Source organism: Aulonocara sp. 'chitande type north' Nkhata Bay, linkage group LG17, assembly GCF_057382095.1.
Source record: "Aulonocara sp. 'chitande type north' Nkhata Bay isolate Kocher_YH1m ecotype deep benthic linkage group LG17, A_spYH_male_GT1.1, whole genome shotgun sequence".
Taxonomy (NCBI): Eukaryota; Metazoa; Chordata; class Actinopteri; order Cichliformes; family Cichlidae; genus Aulonocara; species Aulonocara sp. 'chitande type north' Nkhata Bay.
In genome coordinates, this window is record NC_141360.1 from 32,401,426 (window position 1) to 32,415,868 (window position 14,443).

At 41.6% G+C, this 14,443-nt stretch overlaps 1 protein-coding gene across 1 annotated transcript in view; it reads right to left on the minus strand.

Annotated features, from left to right (window-relative positions):
• Positions 1 to 2,800: 2,800 nt before the first annotated feature.
• Positions 2,801 to 14,443, minus strand: part of LOC147310392 (uncharacterized) — a 39,724-nt gene continuing 28,081 nt past the window's right edge. Inside the window, exons 6-9 of the mRNA XM_086268818.1 lie at positions 14,092 to 14,234; positions 8,741 to 8,911; positions 8,473 to 8,581; positions 2,801 to 6,904 (exon numbers count right to left, since the gene is read on the minus strand). Coding sequence (XP_086124944.1) covers positions 5,075 to 6,904; positions 8,473 to 8,581; positions 8,741 to 8,911; positions 14,092 to 14,234 — 2,253 coding nt within the window. The 3' untranslated portion in view covers positions 2,801 to 5,074. The remainder of the gene's footprint in view (positions 6,905 to 8,472; positions 8,582 to 8,740; positions 8,912 to 14,091; positions 14,235 to 14,443) is intronic.

Here is a 14,443-nt window from a genome sequence, read left to right on the forward strand (position 1 = left end):
CACTGTGTGTCTCAAAACGATGCTTAAAAAGTGGTTCCAAATTAAAGGTTGGCATCAGTTAGAGCTTGTTGAAAACAAAGTATTGTGGTTGGGAAAATCCCTCTGGGACGTAACCTGAAATGAACCGTGAGGCAGCCAATCAGCTAACAGCAGGGTGTGCGTGCACGCTCTTACACATTAGCTCCTCTGAAACGCGCGCACGAGTTTATCTGGCGTTACGTAACACTCTAATTTAATGGTTTATGACAGGATTTTAAAGTTTAGATGTATTTGTATTGTGAAAAAAAACTAACTATGAGAAACTATCCAAAAACACCTTTAAAGAAGATGGAAAAGGCAAGTATCTCATTTTATTTTATGCGACTAAATGTTATAGCACCTTTTTTTTTGCTTCACTTAATGAGCAGCTATGTTTGCAGGTTAATTTAGCTCTTGAATGCTTTATCTTCACAGCAGTTAAGCTCTGATTAAATAAAAGGTTATCTAAGAAACAAATGTATCCAAATGTATTTTGTTTGACATTAATCAGCACACAACTTCTCATCTTTATCTTGTAGGAGGGGGGCGCACATCAAAGCACTTGCTGCTGCGTGAGAAAGAACATTTTCACATGGCTCTCTGCAGTTCTCTGAAAAACTAAATACGCCCAGTAATAACTTGAAGTCATCATTTCCTGTATGACTTTATCAGTGTCTCACATCATTGTGGAGGAATTTCGGTCCAGTCTTCTTCAATCTCGCTGCAGTATTTTAGTTCGGTTGAGTTCTGGACTTTGACTTGCTCCGGTCCTGTGGATGCAAAAGGAGCTCAAATCAACATCCCTCCATCGCCGTGCTTCACAGTCGGGAAGAGGTGTGTGTTTTTCACCGAACATCTCCATTTTGTTCTCGTCTGTCCATGAACATTGTTACAGACGTCTTTTGGACTGTCCAGATGTCCAAAGAGACTCCAAATAAGCCATATGTGTTCAGCCCTTTTCTAGTTGCACTGTCATTCACACACTGCTTCTGCATTTTGGCTCAGTTTATGTTAAGTAATAATTGTACCTGTTTGTAAAACTAGCTCCAGTTTACTTTTTAATGAGTAGCTCATGTAGGACAGGCAGCATTATAAGGAGCAGGTTTTTACCTGTTCTAAGACATTTTCTGCAGGTTCTTACTGTTAATAAATTAACTTATTGCATTGGTTTTGGTTTGTACAGTTTCCCAACGTGCAAAAACGTTTCTCTTACTGGAGTAATTAGAGTAGCAGTTAGTTAAATATGGGGAAGCAATAGTGCATCTTTATTAGCAATCTTGTGGTGTAATATGTAACAATATCACTCTTTAATGCCATTTGGCAGTTTTTGCTTTACTAGTTTTGTTGTTTTCACTTGTATTTGTGTATTATATTCAGCATTCTACATGCAGTTCTATTGAATTAAATCTATTTCTTGACTTATTGAGCTCCTTTAATGTATTTTTCCTATTGAATTAACTCATTTTAGTATCATTTGTGTTTTAACTGTTCCACTTTATTCTAATAAACCATTTATTTAGTTTATGTTTAATATTTTGGCTGTTACAACACAGGAAATTCCCAACTTTTGCAATAAATATAGTACATCTTATCCTATCTGCAGAGTACATAAGGATTATTTCACATTTCATGCTACATAAAAAAGCAATGAACAGAATAAAATTAATAGCACCCGCAGTAATTTACTAAATGAAAGAATACCATGTGCTCACTGACTGAGTGCATTCACAGTTGAGTGAGTTGGTTTATCATGAATGATCCAAAACTAATTTCACTGTCTCTGCAACAACTTCCTGCCTCGATCCTGCACTTTAAAGGTCAGCTGAGCTCCTCTGGCAGGAAAGGATGAAGAGAGGAGGGAGGAAAGGCTCTTCTTAGCTGGATTTGACCCGACACACAGCAGCCTTGAATCACAGAGCTACTGCATTGTGTATGTGTCGTCTACTCAAATCTGGACCGTTAAAAACTGCTGAGCTCACTGCCGTAGACTGCAGTGAGGGGGCGGCTTGCATAACAGGGAAACAGAAGCCGAAAACACAGGCAGGTGTATGCTGGACAGAGGTGGAGGAATGGCTTTGAAAATAAGAAAGATGCTTTCAGTAAATTTCAAAGTCAGATGAGTGTCTGTAGGTTTTAAGCACATTCACAAAGCCTTATAAAGGACTCGCATGGCTAAAGTGTAAAGTTACACTTAACACATGAGTGATGCTTTAAGTAGTATTTTTTTTCTTTACAGTGGCTGCTACTATTTGAAAAGAGTTGCAGATATTCTAAGGATGTGACTTCACTTCTAAGGAGCTTTAAAGTGTCTTTTGGGCCCGTTGAATTGATTATTTTTTAGCATCAGGCCTCCCACTGTTTGCAAACACTTTTAACATATCATCTTCAGAGTATGTCAGGGTAGTGTTGACGGTTTTATATTTCTGCCCCCAAGTGGACAAAAAAAAAAATTCAGTTATTGCAGGAAGTTTTGTGGAAGCTTACTAAAAAATGCAATTATTGACATAAACTGTATATAAAAGATGGTTGCACCTATAGTGAACACTCATTTAAAAGCTAAATTACAGATTCATAATATTTCACTCAAAACTGAAGAACAAATGGCTGTTAGTGAAATCATCCACACAGAAAGACATTAACTGTTAAAAATTCTTCAATACTGTCGGCGCACACCTGACGATTAAAGCGGCAACCTTTAATGGATCGACTCCCACCTGCACTAAAGTCTTGCAAGAGTGTCATGCACGGTGGAGAAAACACAACCAGACCAACGAGAATCAAGTCAAACATTGAACCTTTTATTAGCTAGGCTCATATTTAAAGTAGAAACCACACTACAAGTATTTCTTTCCCCTTTACAAAACTCATTATGTACACTACAGTGCTGACAGTTAAAAAGAACAGAAAACAAACAAACAAAGAAAAACTGGAGATAAATGAACTCTGTGAAAACAATTCTAGCCCCTGAAGACTTTTTGTTTTCAGCCATAACTTTTTTGTCACATTTCTACAAAAAAATAGAGAAGTTCCTGTCGTGTTTCTGTAACATCCAAAAGCCAAAAAGCGTATAAAGAGCGGCATAGCGCCTCACAACTGTTATCAAGTGCTTAATTATCACCTCGCTCTCCCCCAGAGCCATACAGTGAAGAGTTCTCACTGTGAACGTTGAGGCAAACTGACGACAAAAAGCTAAGGCGTTATCTGTCATTTTCCAAAATTTTTCAGGCTTGTGGTGAAACGAATCATTAAGGAAAAGAAACCCAAAAAACCTTCTGAACACTGCTGAACCCTCCGACCTCAGATGTTTGGAGAGCTTCCAGCGGCTTTAGACACCAATTTAAGGCTTTGCTCTGATTTTCCAGTTAAAACTAAGACCCCTTCACTGTATGTCTCTGGACCATCTAGTATTTCACAGTTAAGGACAGGCACTGGGGAAATGTGGGCTACATTAGCAATATCGATAGTAAAAAACAAAAAAGACAAAACAAAATCAAGACACCAACAAAGATACACAACTCTGTGACATGCACCGAGACAGACGAGTTTGACTCTCATGATCAGATATTTGGAGAAACATATATTCTTCATAGGCGCTGCTAAAAATTCCACATAAAATAATTTACTGTACTTTTAAACACTTCAGTCTGTGGTTCATAAATAAAACATTTCATAGACTCCACACTGTAGAGAAAGCAGACTTCAGGTAAATAGATAAATAGTGCTTTGGAAACGAGCTCTTGACAGCGTACCGTCTGTTTTCGAAGTGTAAATAAAAAAAATAAATAAAAAGTGAGCCTGAATGCACTGAAGTTACAGTCTTGGAAGAACCTGAAATTGCCCTGTGGATAATCTAATGGAATCTGCAAGTCTCGACTCAAAGTTTCCACAATAATACCAACTGCATTTTCACACGCACTAAAACTGCTGTGATGAGTCACGTTTGGGATGTCTTGGCTATGCTGCATCTGTATGATATTGCTCTTTGAATCCTAGCTCACAGTGAGCTGTCATCGTAGCTGCTTGTTAATAAAACACAGATCCGGTTAAGGGGATAAAAATCGAGGTTCAGGATGTGCCCTGAATGCGTTTTCCTGAGACTTCTGGAGGCCCTGGGTCGAGTTTGTTCACAAAACTTGTTCTCAAAATTAAGAAACCCTGGCACACATCCAGGAGACGGGCGAAAAACAAAAAGAAAAGCAGCAAAATTACACAAAGAGCCCACTGTGGCGTTAAGGGCAGCCAGCACAGGACAACCTCAGTACTTTGAAAAATGTGACTCTTAGTGGCCTGACTGAATGCAGTTCTACTGCATGCTGGAGCTCAGATAATGTTGAGTAGCATTAAAAAACTACAGCAACATTATAGCATTATAGCTCTAAATACAATATTAGGGAAAAGTACTGTGATAGACTGTATAGTGCAGTACAGTAATGAAGTGTAGGAACATTAAATCAATACACCAGCGGTGATCCATCATTATTTCAGAAACAGTCTTGGGCACGGAGAACATACGAGAAAAAAAAAGCCACAAAAATGGAAGCATTAGCTGCAAGTTTCACAAAAAGGCCACACTTACAACCTTTATTCTATATTTATATAAATATCTGACACAAGTCTGGAGAAATCTTCACTTCCTACATCTGACAGGCTCACAGATAATCTGATGTTTGAAAGGACTTATGCTCACTTCACTTAAAAACAAAACAAAAAAAACAGAGCCAGACAGCAGTTTGGCAGACGACAGGGCTCATTTGAGCCTGAATAATCTCTCCTTCAGAGTTCAGATGGCTAAAGGCCAAAGCTACCTGTAAATGAAAGGAATTCTCCATCACACTTTTTAACCTGTGCACGACCAAAGCATCTGTACAATCTAAGCCAGTTCAGTCCAGAGGTCTGGGTTATATCGAGTCCAACGCTGCTTGATAAACTATGATACTGTGTCTGCTTTCTCCCTCTTTAGTTATTTATTTTACATTGTTTTACAACAGCACAACCAAAATGAAACCTTATACGTATACAGTCATTTAAAAAGAGTTTCATTACGTACAAAAAACTACTATAAAATCTGCTTCGGCTCCTCTTCGTGGTTTGGGGGTGGGGGGAAAACAGCAGGGCGAGGTTGAGGTGGTGGGTGAGGAGGAAGAGGGGGGGGAGGGGGGTGTGGGGAGGAGGATGGCGGTGGAGGAGGAGGTGGGTAAGGGAAAGACTGTGACAGGGAGAGCTGAACCTGCATGGATGCTGAGGTCTGGTATTGCGGTTGTAGGGGGTAAGCACCCGGCGGCTGCGAGAGGAAAGGCTGAGGGGGGAGGAAGGGGTGGGAGGTGAAGCCGGGATGCTGGGTGGGGAAGAAGGTTTTGGCGAACTGGTGTGGATGGGAAAGGTGAGGGGAGAGAGACTGGGTGTTAGTGAGGGGAGAGCTTAGAGGAGGGGAGGCCATTAGTGGGGGCTGGAAGTACGGCTGGGACTGTGTGGTGATATTTGGTTGGTGATGCAGGTGAAGCGGGCTCAGGTGGACCGAATGTGGCGGTGCTTTCTGGGTGAGAAAAGAGTTTAGCGTTTGAGGCTGTGTGGGAAGGGAAGGACTGGAGAGGGTGTTTTGGGGGAGCCCTGGAGGTCTGTGAGGGATGTGGGAATGCGGCAGGAGAGGGGAGAAAGAGAGGGGAAGCATCTGAGGGAGGGGAGGAGGTGGGAGATGCTGGGGTGTGTATTGCTGCATGTAGTTTCCTTGCCTCGAGGCGTCCTGTGGTGGATGTACTGGCAAATCCACGGATGTCCTGGAGTCTGAGTCTAAAGTGTGAGTCTGTGCCTCTGGGCGTGTTTGTGTCCGCATGTCGATCCCTGTGTAAGTCCATGTGTTGATTTCGGAGGGGTGTGTTTTTACATCCACAGTGGGCGACCCCTGTGACCACCCCTGTGTCTGTGTGTCTGTGACCGGGAGCGAGTCTTTGTCCTTCGGTTGATCTGACTCCGAGGAAGGAAGAGGCTGAGAAGAAGGAGGAAGCGTGGAGAGAAGAGATTCCACTGCAGGCTTGAGACTAGTCAGGGATGAAGAGGAAGCTGGCAGAGGGGAAGATGTGGACACCACAGCAGAGGAGGAGGAAGAAGAAGAGGTAGAAGATGGATGGGAAGCTGCAAAAGTCGAATGCAAGCTTGCGACAGGTGAAGGTGAAAACGCTGACGAGGTGGAAGACTTTGGGGATGATTTCGGAGAAGCTGAAGAGGAGGAACTTCTACTGGAAGACGTTGTTCTGCTGTCTAAGAGATGGTGGTGGTGGTGGTGATGAGGTTTAGATAATATTTTGGGTTCTGTGTCCCGATCAAGAGGAAGGAAAGCAGGAGGGGACATAGTGCGAGGTGGAGGAGATTTATTCTTGCAGGCAGGGGCTGGAGATTCTGCCTTCACCTTTGCAGGAGGTGAATCCTGCCGTTTAGGCCCTCTTTCTTCAGCTGCCCTCTCCATCACCTCCTGTTTGTCTGAGTGTGCTGAGAGAGCAGGCTGGGACGGGGGAGGTGGATGCTGAAGGCAATCACTGTCCTCCTCCTTTCTGCCAGTTGGCAATGTCCTGCTTTCTGCCACCTCAACCTCAACATCCTCATCCTTTATCCTCTTCTTCTCATCCTCCTTTTCCCCCTCAAAAACCGATTCAGTCTCTTCCACTTTCAGCTCAACCTTCTCCTTCTGCTCCTCCTCCCCCCCTTCTCCCTTGTGGTACTGCAGGAGGCGGACATGCCATGCCAGGCTGCAGACAGCAGAAACTGTCTTGAACTGGTGGACCACATTGCGGGGGATGAAGTAGATGTCATCGTGGCACAGGCGGATGCGAGCATAACGAATGCCTTCCCGCCGCAGCTGGTTTAGTTTGGCGTCGTCCACCCACTGCACACACTGTACAGAGAGAGGGCGGGAAGACGGTTAAAAACGGAGGAGAGGAAGAAAATAGATGTCATAATACCATGAGAATAAGAATTTGAGCAGCAGAGGGCCATGCTGACTTAGATAAAGTAAACAAAAGGACATGCATCGCAAAACTGATTGAAAACACAGTTACACGTCAGAATGAAAGTATTACTAACATTAGAAAACAAATTTATTTAAATTCTTTATTAAGATTTAAATTAGCCTACATCCTTCCAGTTGTCTGATATGCACTGCTTCACAGGACACTGAGAAAACCGGCTGCATGAAGTTAAAAGGCAGCAGCCTCTTGCTAACAATTCGAGAGTTGTTTTGGTTTCCTTTAAGGATGCCGAGCTGCATTGAAATGGTCTGCAGGCTTGTTCCAATCCCCGGGGGGGACATTTTGCTGACGCACGATTCAAAACTCACAGATTAAATAAATTCAAAATAGAATTCCTTTGCATAACGAGTCAGAACAGCAGCAGCAAGACAAAATCTTGTTCTCTGAAGTTGCTTTTGATCTCCTTGAGTGCAGGTTGTACTTATGCAGTCTGCACAAGGGGAGCTGGAGTCTCTTTATCTCAAAAAGGAAAAGAAGCTACACAGACTGCAAAATCAAAGCTGGCAGAAAGGACTAGAGGAACTTTGTGTTTTTTTAAATAATTTGTATTTTTGTCATTTTTTAAAAATAGGTAAAAAAAAAAAAAAAAAGAGCAGTGTGTTTGTTGTTTTTGGTGAAGTTAGATTGTTTTGGCAGTAATTCATTAACTATACTGCTCAAATATTTATTTCACTTTAAATAAACATTTATCTTATGGGGGATTTTTCTGAAATTTAAATAAAATTCACATGATACATAAATAAATATGAAAAAACAGTTGGTGATCACAGAGGACGTCTGGCAGGGACCTGGATCGAGACTAGTGATATTTAACATTTAATTCTTCCTCCACGGAAAGATGTCTGCGGGTGCAGATGGACACAACAAGAAGCCTGGTTATTAATCACTTGGTGTGAGTTTCCTTCATTGATTTTGAGAAAAACAAATACCAGCAGCCAAAAAACAATCTGCATTTACAAGCAGCTAACTGTGAGGTGCAAAAGATCAGCATGGAAACAAACTAATCGAAAACTTCAAATGGCATCTGTGAACAGACTGACTATTAAAGCTTGTTGCTCGTTACTCGTTACTTAATAATCTACGTAACAAGGATTGCTAAGCAGATTAACCCGGAGAAATAAACTAAACTACATAAGCAAAAAATAAATACAGAAGAACTATAACTATAATTATTTACTATAGTAACACTTGTCTTTTCTTGTCTTAAGACAAACCTCTAGCTGAGGTTAAAATTGTCCACCGGGTGGCAGCATCCATCATCAGGTTTACACTCAGTTGATATTTTGGTAACACTTTATCCAATATGAGTTATTATAAAGGTCAATTTACTGGGAGTAATAGGAGTGAGTGAGCACAGGTGTGTGTGTGTGTGTGTGTGTGTGTGTGTGTGTGTGTGTGTGTGTGTGTGTGTGTGTGTGTGTGTGTAATGTAACACCTGAGACAGCGGGGGTTCATGTAAGTCCAACTGCAGCCTCTGAACTACATAAGGGAAATCACCAGCGTGGAAACACACAACATCTTTGGTTACACGAGGAGGCTCCAAGCTGAAAACGAGCAAGGGGGGAGGGAAGAGAGAAGGATTATATGATATCCGTCAGTGACTAAGCTGTGTAAATACAGAGCGTGTGTCACTTCCACACAGACGGCTGCTTACCAAACTGTCTGACATTTACAGCGTGCGCTACTGTCGCTTCAACGCCTACCTTTCTACGGAGCATACGGCCTTCAGCACCCCCACGGCCGCCGTGGTTTGGCGCTCGAAACCCTGTCCGATGTGATCGGCGTGGGCTCGCGTCCGATCCTCGAACAGCATCTCTCTGGGCTCGCTGGTCCTGGGCAGGGACTGAAGCAGGTTCTTCACCTCATTTGCGGAGCTAAGAGAAAAAGCAGAGTGAAAAAGTAGAAAAACACAGCGTGCCCACACAGTTTGTGTTTCTCACCCGTCTGCTTCCCTGCTGTCTAAATAAAGAAGGAAATGACTAAAGGTGAGTGGGATGCTCACTCTCCTAGGCTCTTTCTTTCCCGTCTGCTTTATAACAGCACAAAGAGACCTGCTGCTGTTGCTGTTGTATTATCAGCATCAGCTAAGACAGAGACAGAAGCATCTACAATAACAAATCAATCAGCCATAGGGATACACAGAGCGATACTGCCTTTAAATGATTTGTAAATAAGATGGATTTTACCACAATCAGCAACCAGTATTTATCTCGTCTAGTCTAAATTTTAAATGTTCAAATCCTGCCTGTCAAAGCGTTTACAACATATAATAAAGTAATAAAGACTGCTTTGTTTTTGGCTTTAAGGGGAAATAAATACAACAAAAATAATGAAATAAATAGATAAACGATTCAAACATTGACATTGAACCACAATTTTGCAATTGCCGCCTCTATAACAGCCAGCGCTGATGTCATGTTATACTTTGTTCCTTATTAGTTGGCAAAGCTATGACTTGGCCTAGATGCTTGCAGGTCAAATTTAAGACCTTTTTAATAACACTTAGAACAAAATTTTACACCAAGCTTCACATCAGAAGTGAAAAATATGTTCTCTCCAAGTAAACACATTAATGTCAGTTCAAACAATTGTTATTCGTGAGCCATTTGTCATGAAAGTCACATCTTCCCTTTTCTAATGAGCACGCTGGCTAACAAAGCCGTCATCATAGTCGTCCCCAGTGTTTCCATCAGTGTGTGCAAGACGGGCAGCAGGCCAGGCCTAAGCACTGGGGGAATTTTTGTTTATTTTGGTTTGCATTTATTTTCTGGGGAAAATCTTTAATTGGCATCAGCACAAACTGTCTGTACACATATAAAAATATTCTGAAAGCTTTAGGTGAACAGGTGATCAATTACATTATGCTATCTAATTCTTTAGAGACCAAATAAATACATAAATAAATAAATAAAAGTGAAATATTTAAGATCCAATCAAATTTAAGATATTTTAAGGACCCATAGACATCTTGTCTTTACTTTTCCCTCATCTTATCCAGTGTAGCTGGATCTAATCTAAAAATCCTTATCCTTGATCCACATGCTGGAATTTTTGTCATAAATGAAAAGGTCATTTGTGTACGAGTATGGACACTTTTGCACTCGGCTTATTATTTTTCATATTGTTTCCTGTTAGAGATTTGTTTGTTTTTCAATTGAACTATACAGGTTACAGGTCACATTAAATGTGGGACACATTTTGAAATGATTTATTGTAGTCTCATTTTTAATAATCACAAAAATCTGGCATTTTAACAGGGTTGTCTACACTTTTCACATCCACTGTATACCTCAACTATTAAGCCAGAACGTGGAAACTTCACAGCCTGAGGGTAAGCCGATGTAAACTTAACGAACAAGCAGGCATGTTTGTTTTAAAAAGACTTACAAGAACAAACAGATCCCTAAAAACTGCGCGTTATTTAATGAAAGTGTCAGCGCTCACAGTTAAGTAGTCGATACGTTTAATGTTTGATAGAAGCAGGATGAAAAAGGCGTGTTTCAGCCTGTGGCTTCAGTGAGAGTTTCTGAAACATTTGTGGGTGTAACCCTCATCAAAGCACCATTCATGCTCAGTCTGGTTTCCACACCACACAGAATTTACCCATGTATTAATAACTCCTCCACTTTGATACATAACACACATATTAACAGTATAAAATACTGCAGATAATTTACATATTTGAGGTCATTTTATAAATGTAAGAATTTATTGCACTTCTCTGATTCACATGCAAGATGTAGTATGAACCAAAAGATGAAAGATAAAACAACAAACCCACAATGCGTCTACACAATTACTGCAGGCCTTCAACAGATATGTCAGATTTTCTAGCTCCGGATGCCCCCCCCACTCCCAAATCTAATCATTTTATTCAATTCAGTTTTATTTATATAGCGCCAGATCACAACAATAGTTGCCTCATGGTGCTTTATGGTTCCGTGTTTGCTGCCGGCATAATGCGTGTTTACAAATAAGTGTGAAAAATTGTAGATCTACAACATTCTCTCGCATTTTAAAAAAAAAAAAAAAAGAGAGAGAAAAAGCCCAAAAAACACAAGCTGCGTTTCAAGCAGTGTAACGGCAAAAGCTAGACGATGTACACATACGAAGTCTGCGCTTGGCTTCATGTGTGCAGACTGAAGAGCTGTGAAGGAAAAGCATAGGAATGAGCCGTGCTGCCAAACAATAGAAGTACTGCAGTCAGCTCACTGCTGGATCAGTGACTCACACTGGAGCTGCAGTCAAATTCAAACAAGAGTATAAACACACGCACAGAGTTTGCGAGAGAGTCCTTCGAGAGAGTAACACACACACACACACAGACAAGCTTCGAAACTACCCGTGCTGAATGCTGAATTGTGCGTTCATTCATTCAGAGATAAGAAGAGAGAGGCATGAGCTGGTGGAAGAGGAAGAAAGAAGCAGGGGAAAATAGTGCAGAGAGTGGATGGGGGTAGATGAAAAACACACACACACACACACACACACACACACACACACACACACAGAGCTCAGTGTGTCTGAGCTGACTGCAGGCTGACAGTAATAAATGTAAAACCAGGAAAGCTGGTAAGTGAAACTGTGAAAAGGGAGAGCGTAAAGGGAAGAGTGCTGAATGTGCACATCTTTGAAGCCTACCATCCGCTGCAAATCTTTAACTACATGTGAGGTCGTGTTATTCTCCCACCGTGTCTGCTGGTAGTGTGCACCAAAATGTCAGGAGAGATTCCTGCGCCTTTATTGCCAGTTAAAGCAGGACTGAGGGGTAGATGAGTAGAAGAGGGCGCAAGGAGATAATAGGGCTGGTGGGATAAAGAAGGAGGGAGGTGGGGAGTATGTGGATATAAAGGGAGAAAGCAATGGAGGAAAGCAATGCTCTCTGAACATACAAGAGCTGTTTTTGTGTGTGTTAATTATATTGATTTTTGGCCAGGTTCTGCATTTAAAACTCAATTTAGCCCCAAAGTAATATGTGCCAAATGAAATTCATCAACAAAAGCACACAAATGTTGTTAATGGTTGTGTAACTCTATTCCGTAATATTTTGAAAAATGTAGATAATACCAGAATATATGATATATTAATAATTGGGATACCATGTTTGAAAACTGATCATTTGTTATATTCTCTAGTGGTTTATTTATTTGGAGCATTTTAAGCCTTTATTTGACAGGAAAGTGAAGGGAAATGAAGGGACTGGTGGGTTGCCTTGTCAACCAGGTGAGGTTGACAAAGCAAAACCGATCAGGAACATGTATACAAAATCTAATAAAATATGAAAAAACAAAGGTAAAAGTTAATCTGGAGTAAAATGCAATTAAAAAAAAAACCAATAAAACAATTTCAACTACACAACAAAAGCACAAATACAGATCAAAATGCAGTAAATGTGGTACTAAATGTAGTAAAAACAGCTCAGTAAATATCAGTGTAAGTATAGTAGACAGTGCAGAGCACATAAAATGTGAAGTGCTTGAAATAAAAGGTTAACGTCACGTTAACATCCTTTTTTCTTTCAGAAGCGTTCCACGTCTGTCTCTTCGTTGCTAAGCTTTGCGGGTTTGATCAGCTCACGCTGGCTGTCACGCTCACATCACATTCTTCGTCAATCCTCTGTCTTTCTTCAAAATGGTGCTGGCCCCGGCTGCTGCTGCCGCTTCTACTATGCAATTACAGTAAATCTGTGTGAGCGTGGCGCCCTTTCAACAAGAGCTGAAATATTTTGGTTTATTTTCATCATCTGACCACTATAATCAAGCTGAATTCTCAGACTGAGAGTCTCAGCGCTGTCAGAAAGGCACAACAGTTTGACCTTTCCACTGAAACTACTGAGAAATAAAAAGCAGCGCCGCAAAGAGACAAGGACTCGCTGCAAACATCACGTCCTCCTCTCCTCCTCACTACTTCTCCATATTTCTTTTGACATGCTTTCTTTTTTGATGTCTCTTTTCTTATTCACACACTGACAGACATGACACCTGAGCTCCTGAGAACAGCAGCATGTGAAGTCCTCAATAAATCAACTTCAAGCAGAAAACAGAAGTCAAGAAGAAGCGGAAAACAGACTGTAATAGAAACTATCTGTGGAGGTAGCAAGGACAGAGAAATGAGGCCGGAGCTGCAAGGCGGGTGAAAGATTGAGAAATTTCCTACATGCAAGTCTGGTTTTATTTTTTATTTCCGTTAACTGAAAGGTTTCATTTGCCCCCCTCCAACATGTACTTTTAGTTTTACTAACTTTGGTCTAAACCCAGTGGACCATGAAAAGACAAAACACATTAATGTGTACCATAATATAGGAAATTTGGTGCAATGCAAACACAAATTGAAAAGCAGGCACACTTAACCTAATAATTAAAAATAGGACATCTCCTATGAACTAAAGGACTAAAGCTGCTAATAAAAGTGTGCTTAGTTGAAATCGGCGTGAAATCACAGACTTCTTCCAATAAAGAATCATCATCTTATCAACTGACTCATCTCTTAAGCTAAAAATCAACCAACCAACCGATGCCACCACTAATGACCTGAGACATGAGAGAGAAATAAATGAAGCGAGGCAGGAATGTGTGTGATGTGCATTGTCCCACGTTTGGCTGGCTGCCATGTGAAGTGGTGTCTGATGTAACGATGATCTCATCCTAGCGGTGAGCCACATACCGCTCCCATTCACACACACACACACGTTCTCTCTCATGGTCTCGCTCGCAGACATCATGCATTATGAGGCAGAGGCCGTGTTTGAGCAGCAGCGGCACAGGCAAGCAGAGAGGAGGGTAATCGTCTCATCTGGAGCAGCTCGGCTTCAACAAAGCTGCACGCTGCTTCAGATTGGAACGCTTTTTTAGCCTATAATCAGTCCTCATGGGCAGAACGGAGGGTACAGAGGCAAGCTGGCTCAATAAGTTACACAAACACACACCACCGAGGCTTGTAAACAACATTCATAAAGAGCGAAATCCCTCCTAATTCCATCTGTCTCACTGAACTGGAAACGTGAGTTGGCCTTATTTGTGCGCATCTGCAGTCTGCCGTTCACCGTTGGACTCACCGTTTTCTTTTAAAAGGAGACTTTGGTATATCAGCTACAGGTATCATCTGCTCTCCTGGTCTGACCCACATTATAGGACCGTCGTCGCTCTCTGTGGGACTCATCAGCCTCAGACTGGAAAACGTTCCCCATGGAAGAGTCCTCTGGAGCCAGACAGACAAGGAGGAAAAGAAGGAGGAGGGAAAGTGAAGACACAAGGGAATAAAAATCAAAGCATCGCCTTTTTAGTCGGCAACCAATTCATCAAGTGTTTTATTTAGCTCGTGTGCAAAAACTGCTCCCCTGGCAAAACTTGTCACTGGCACCCAGGATGATTCGGAGGGTGCTGAATCTGAGCCAAAGCCGTTCATAG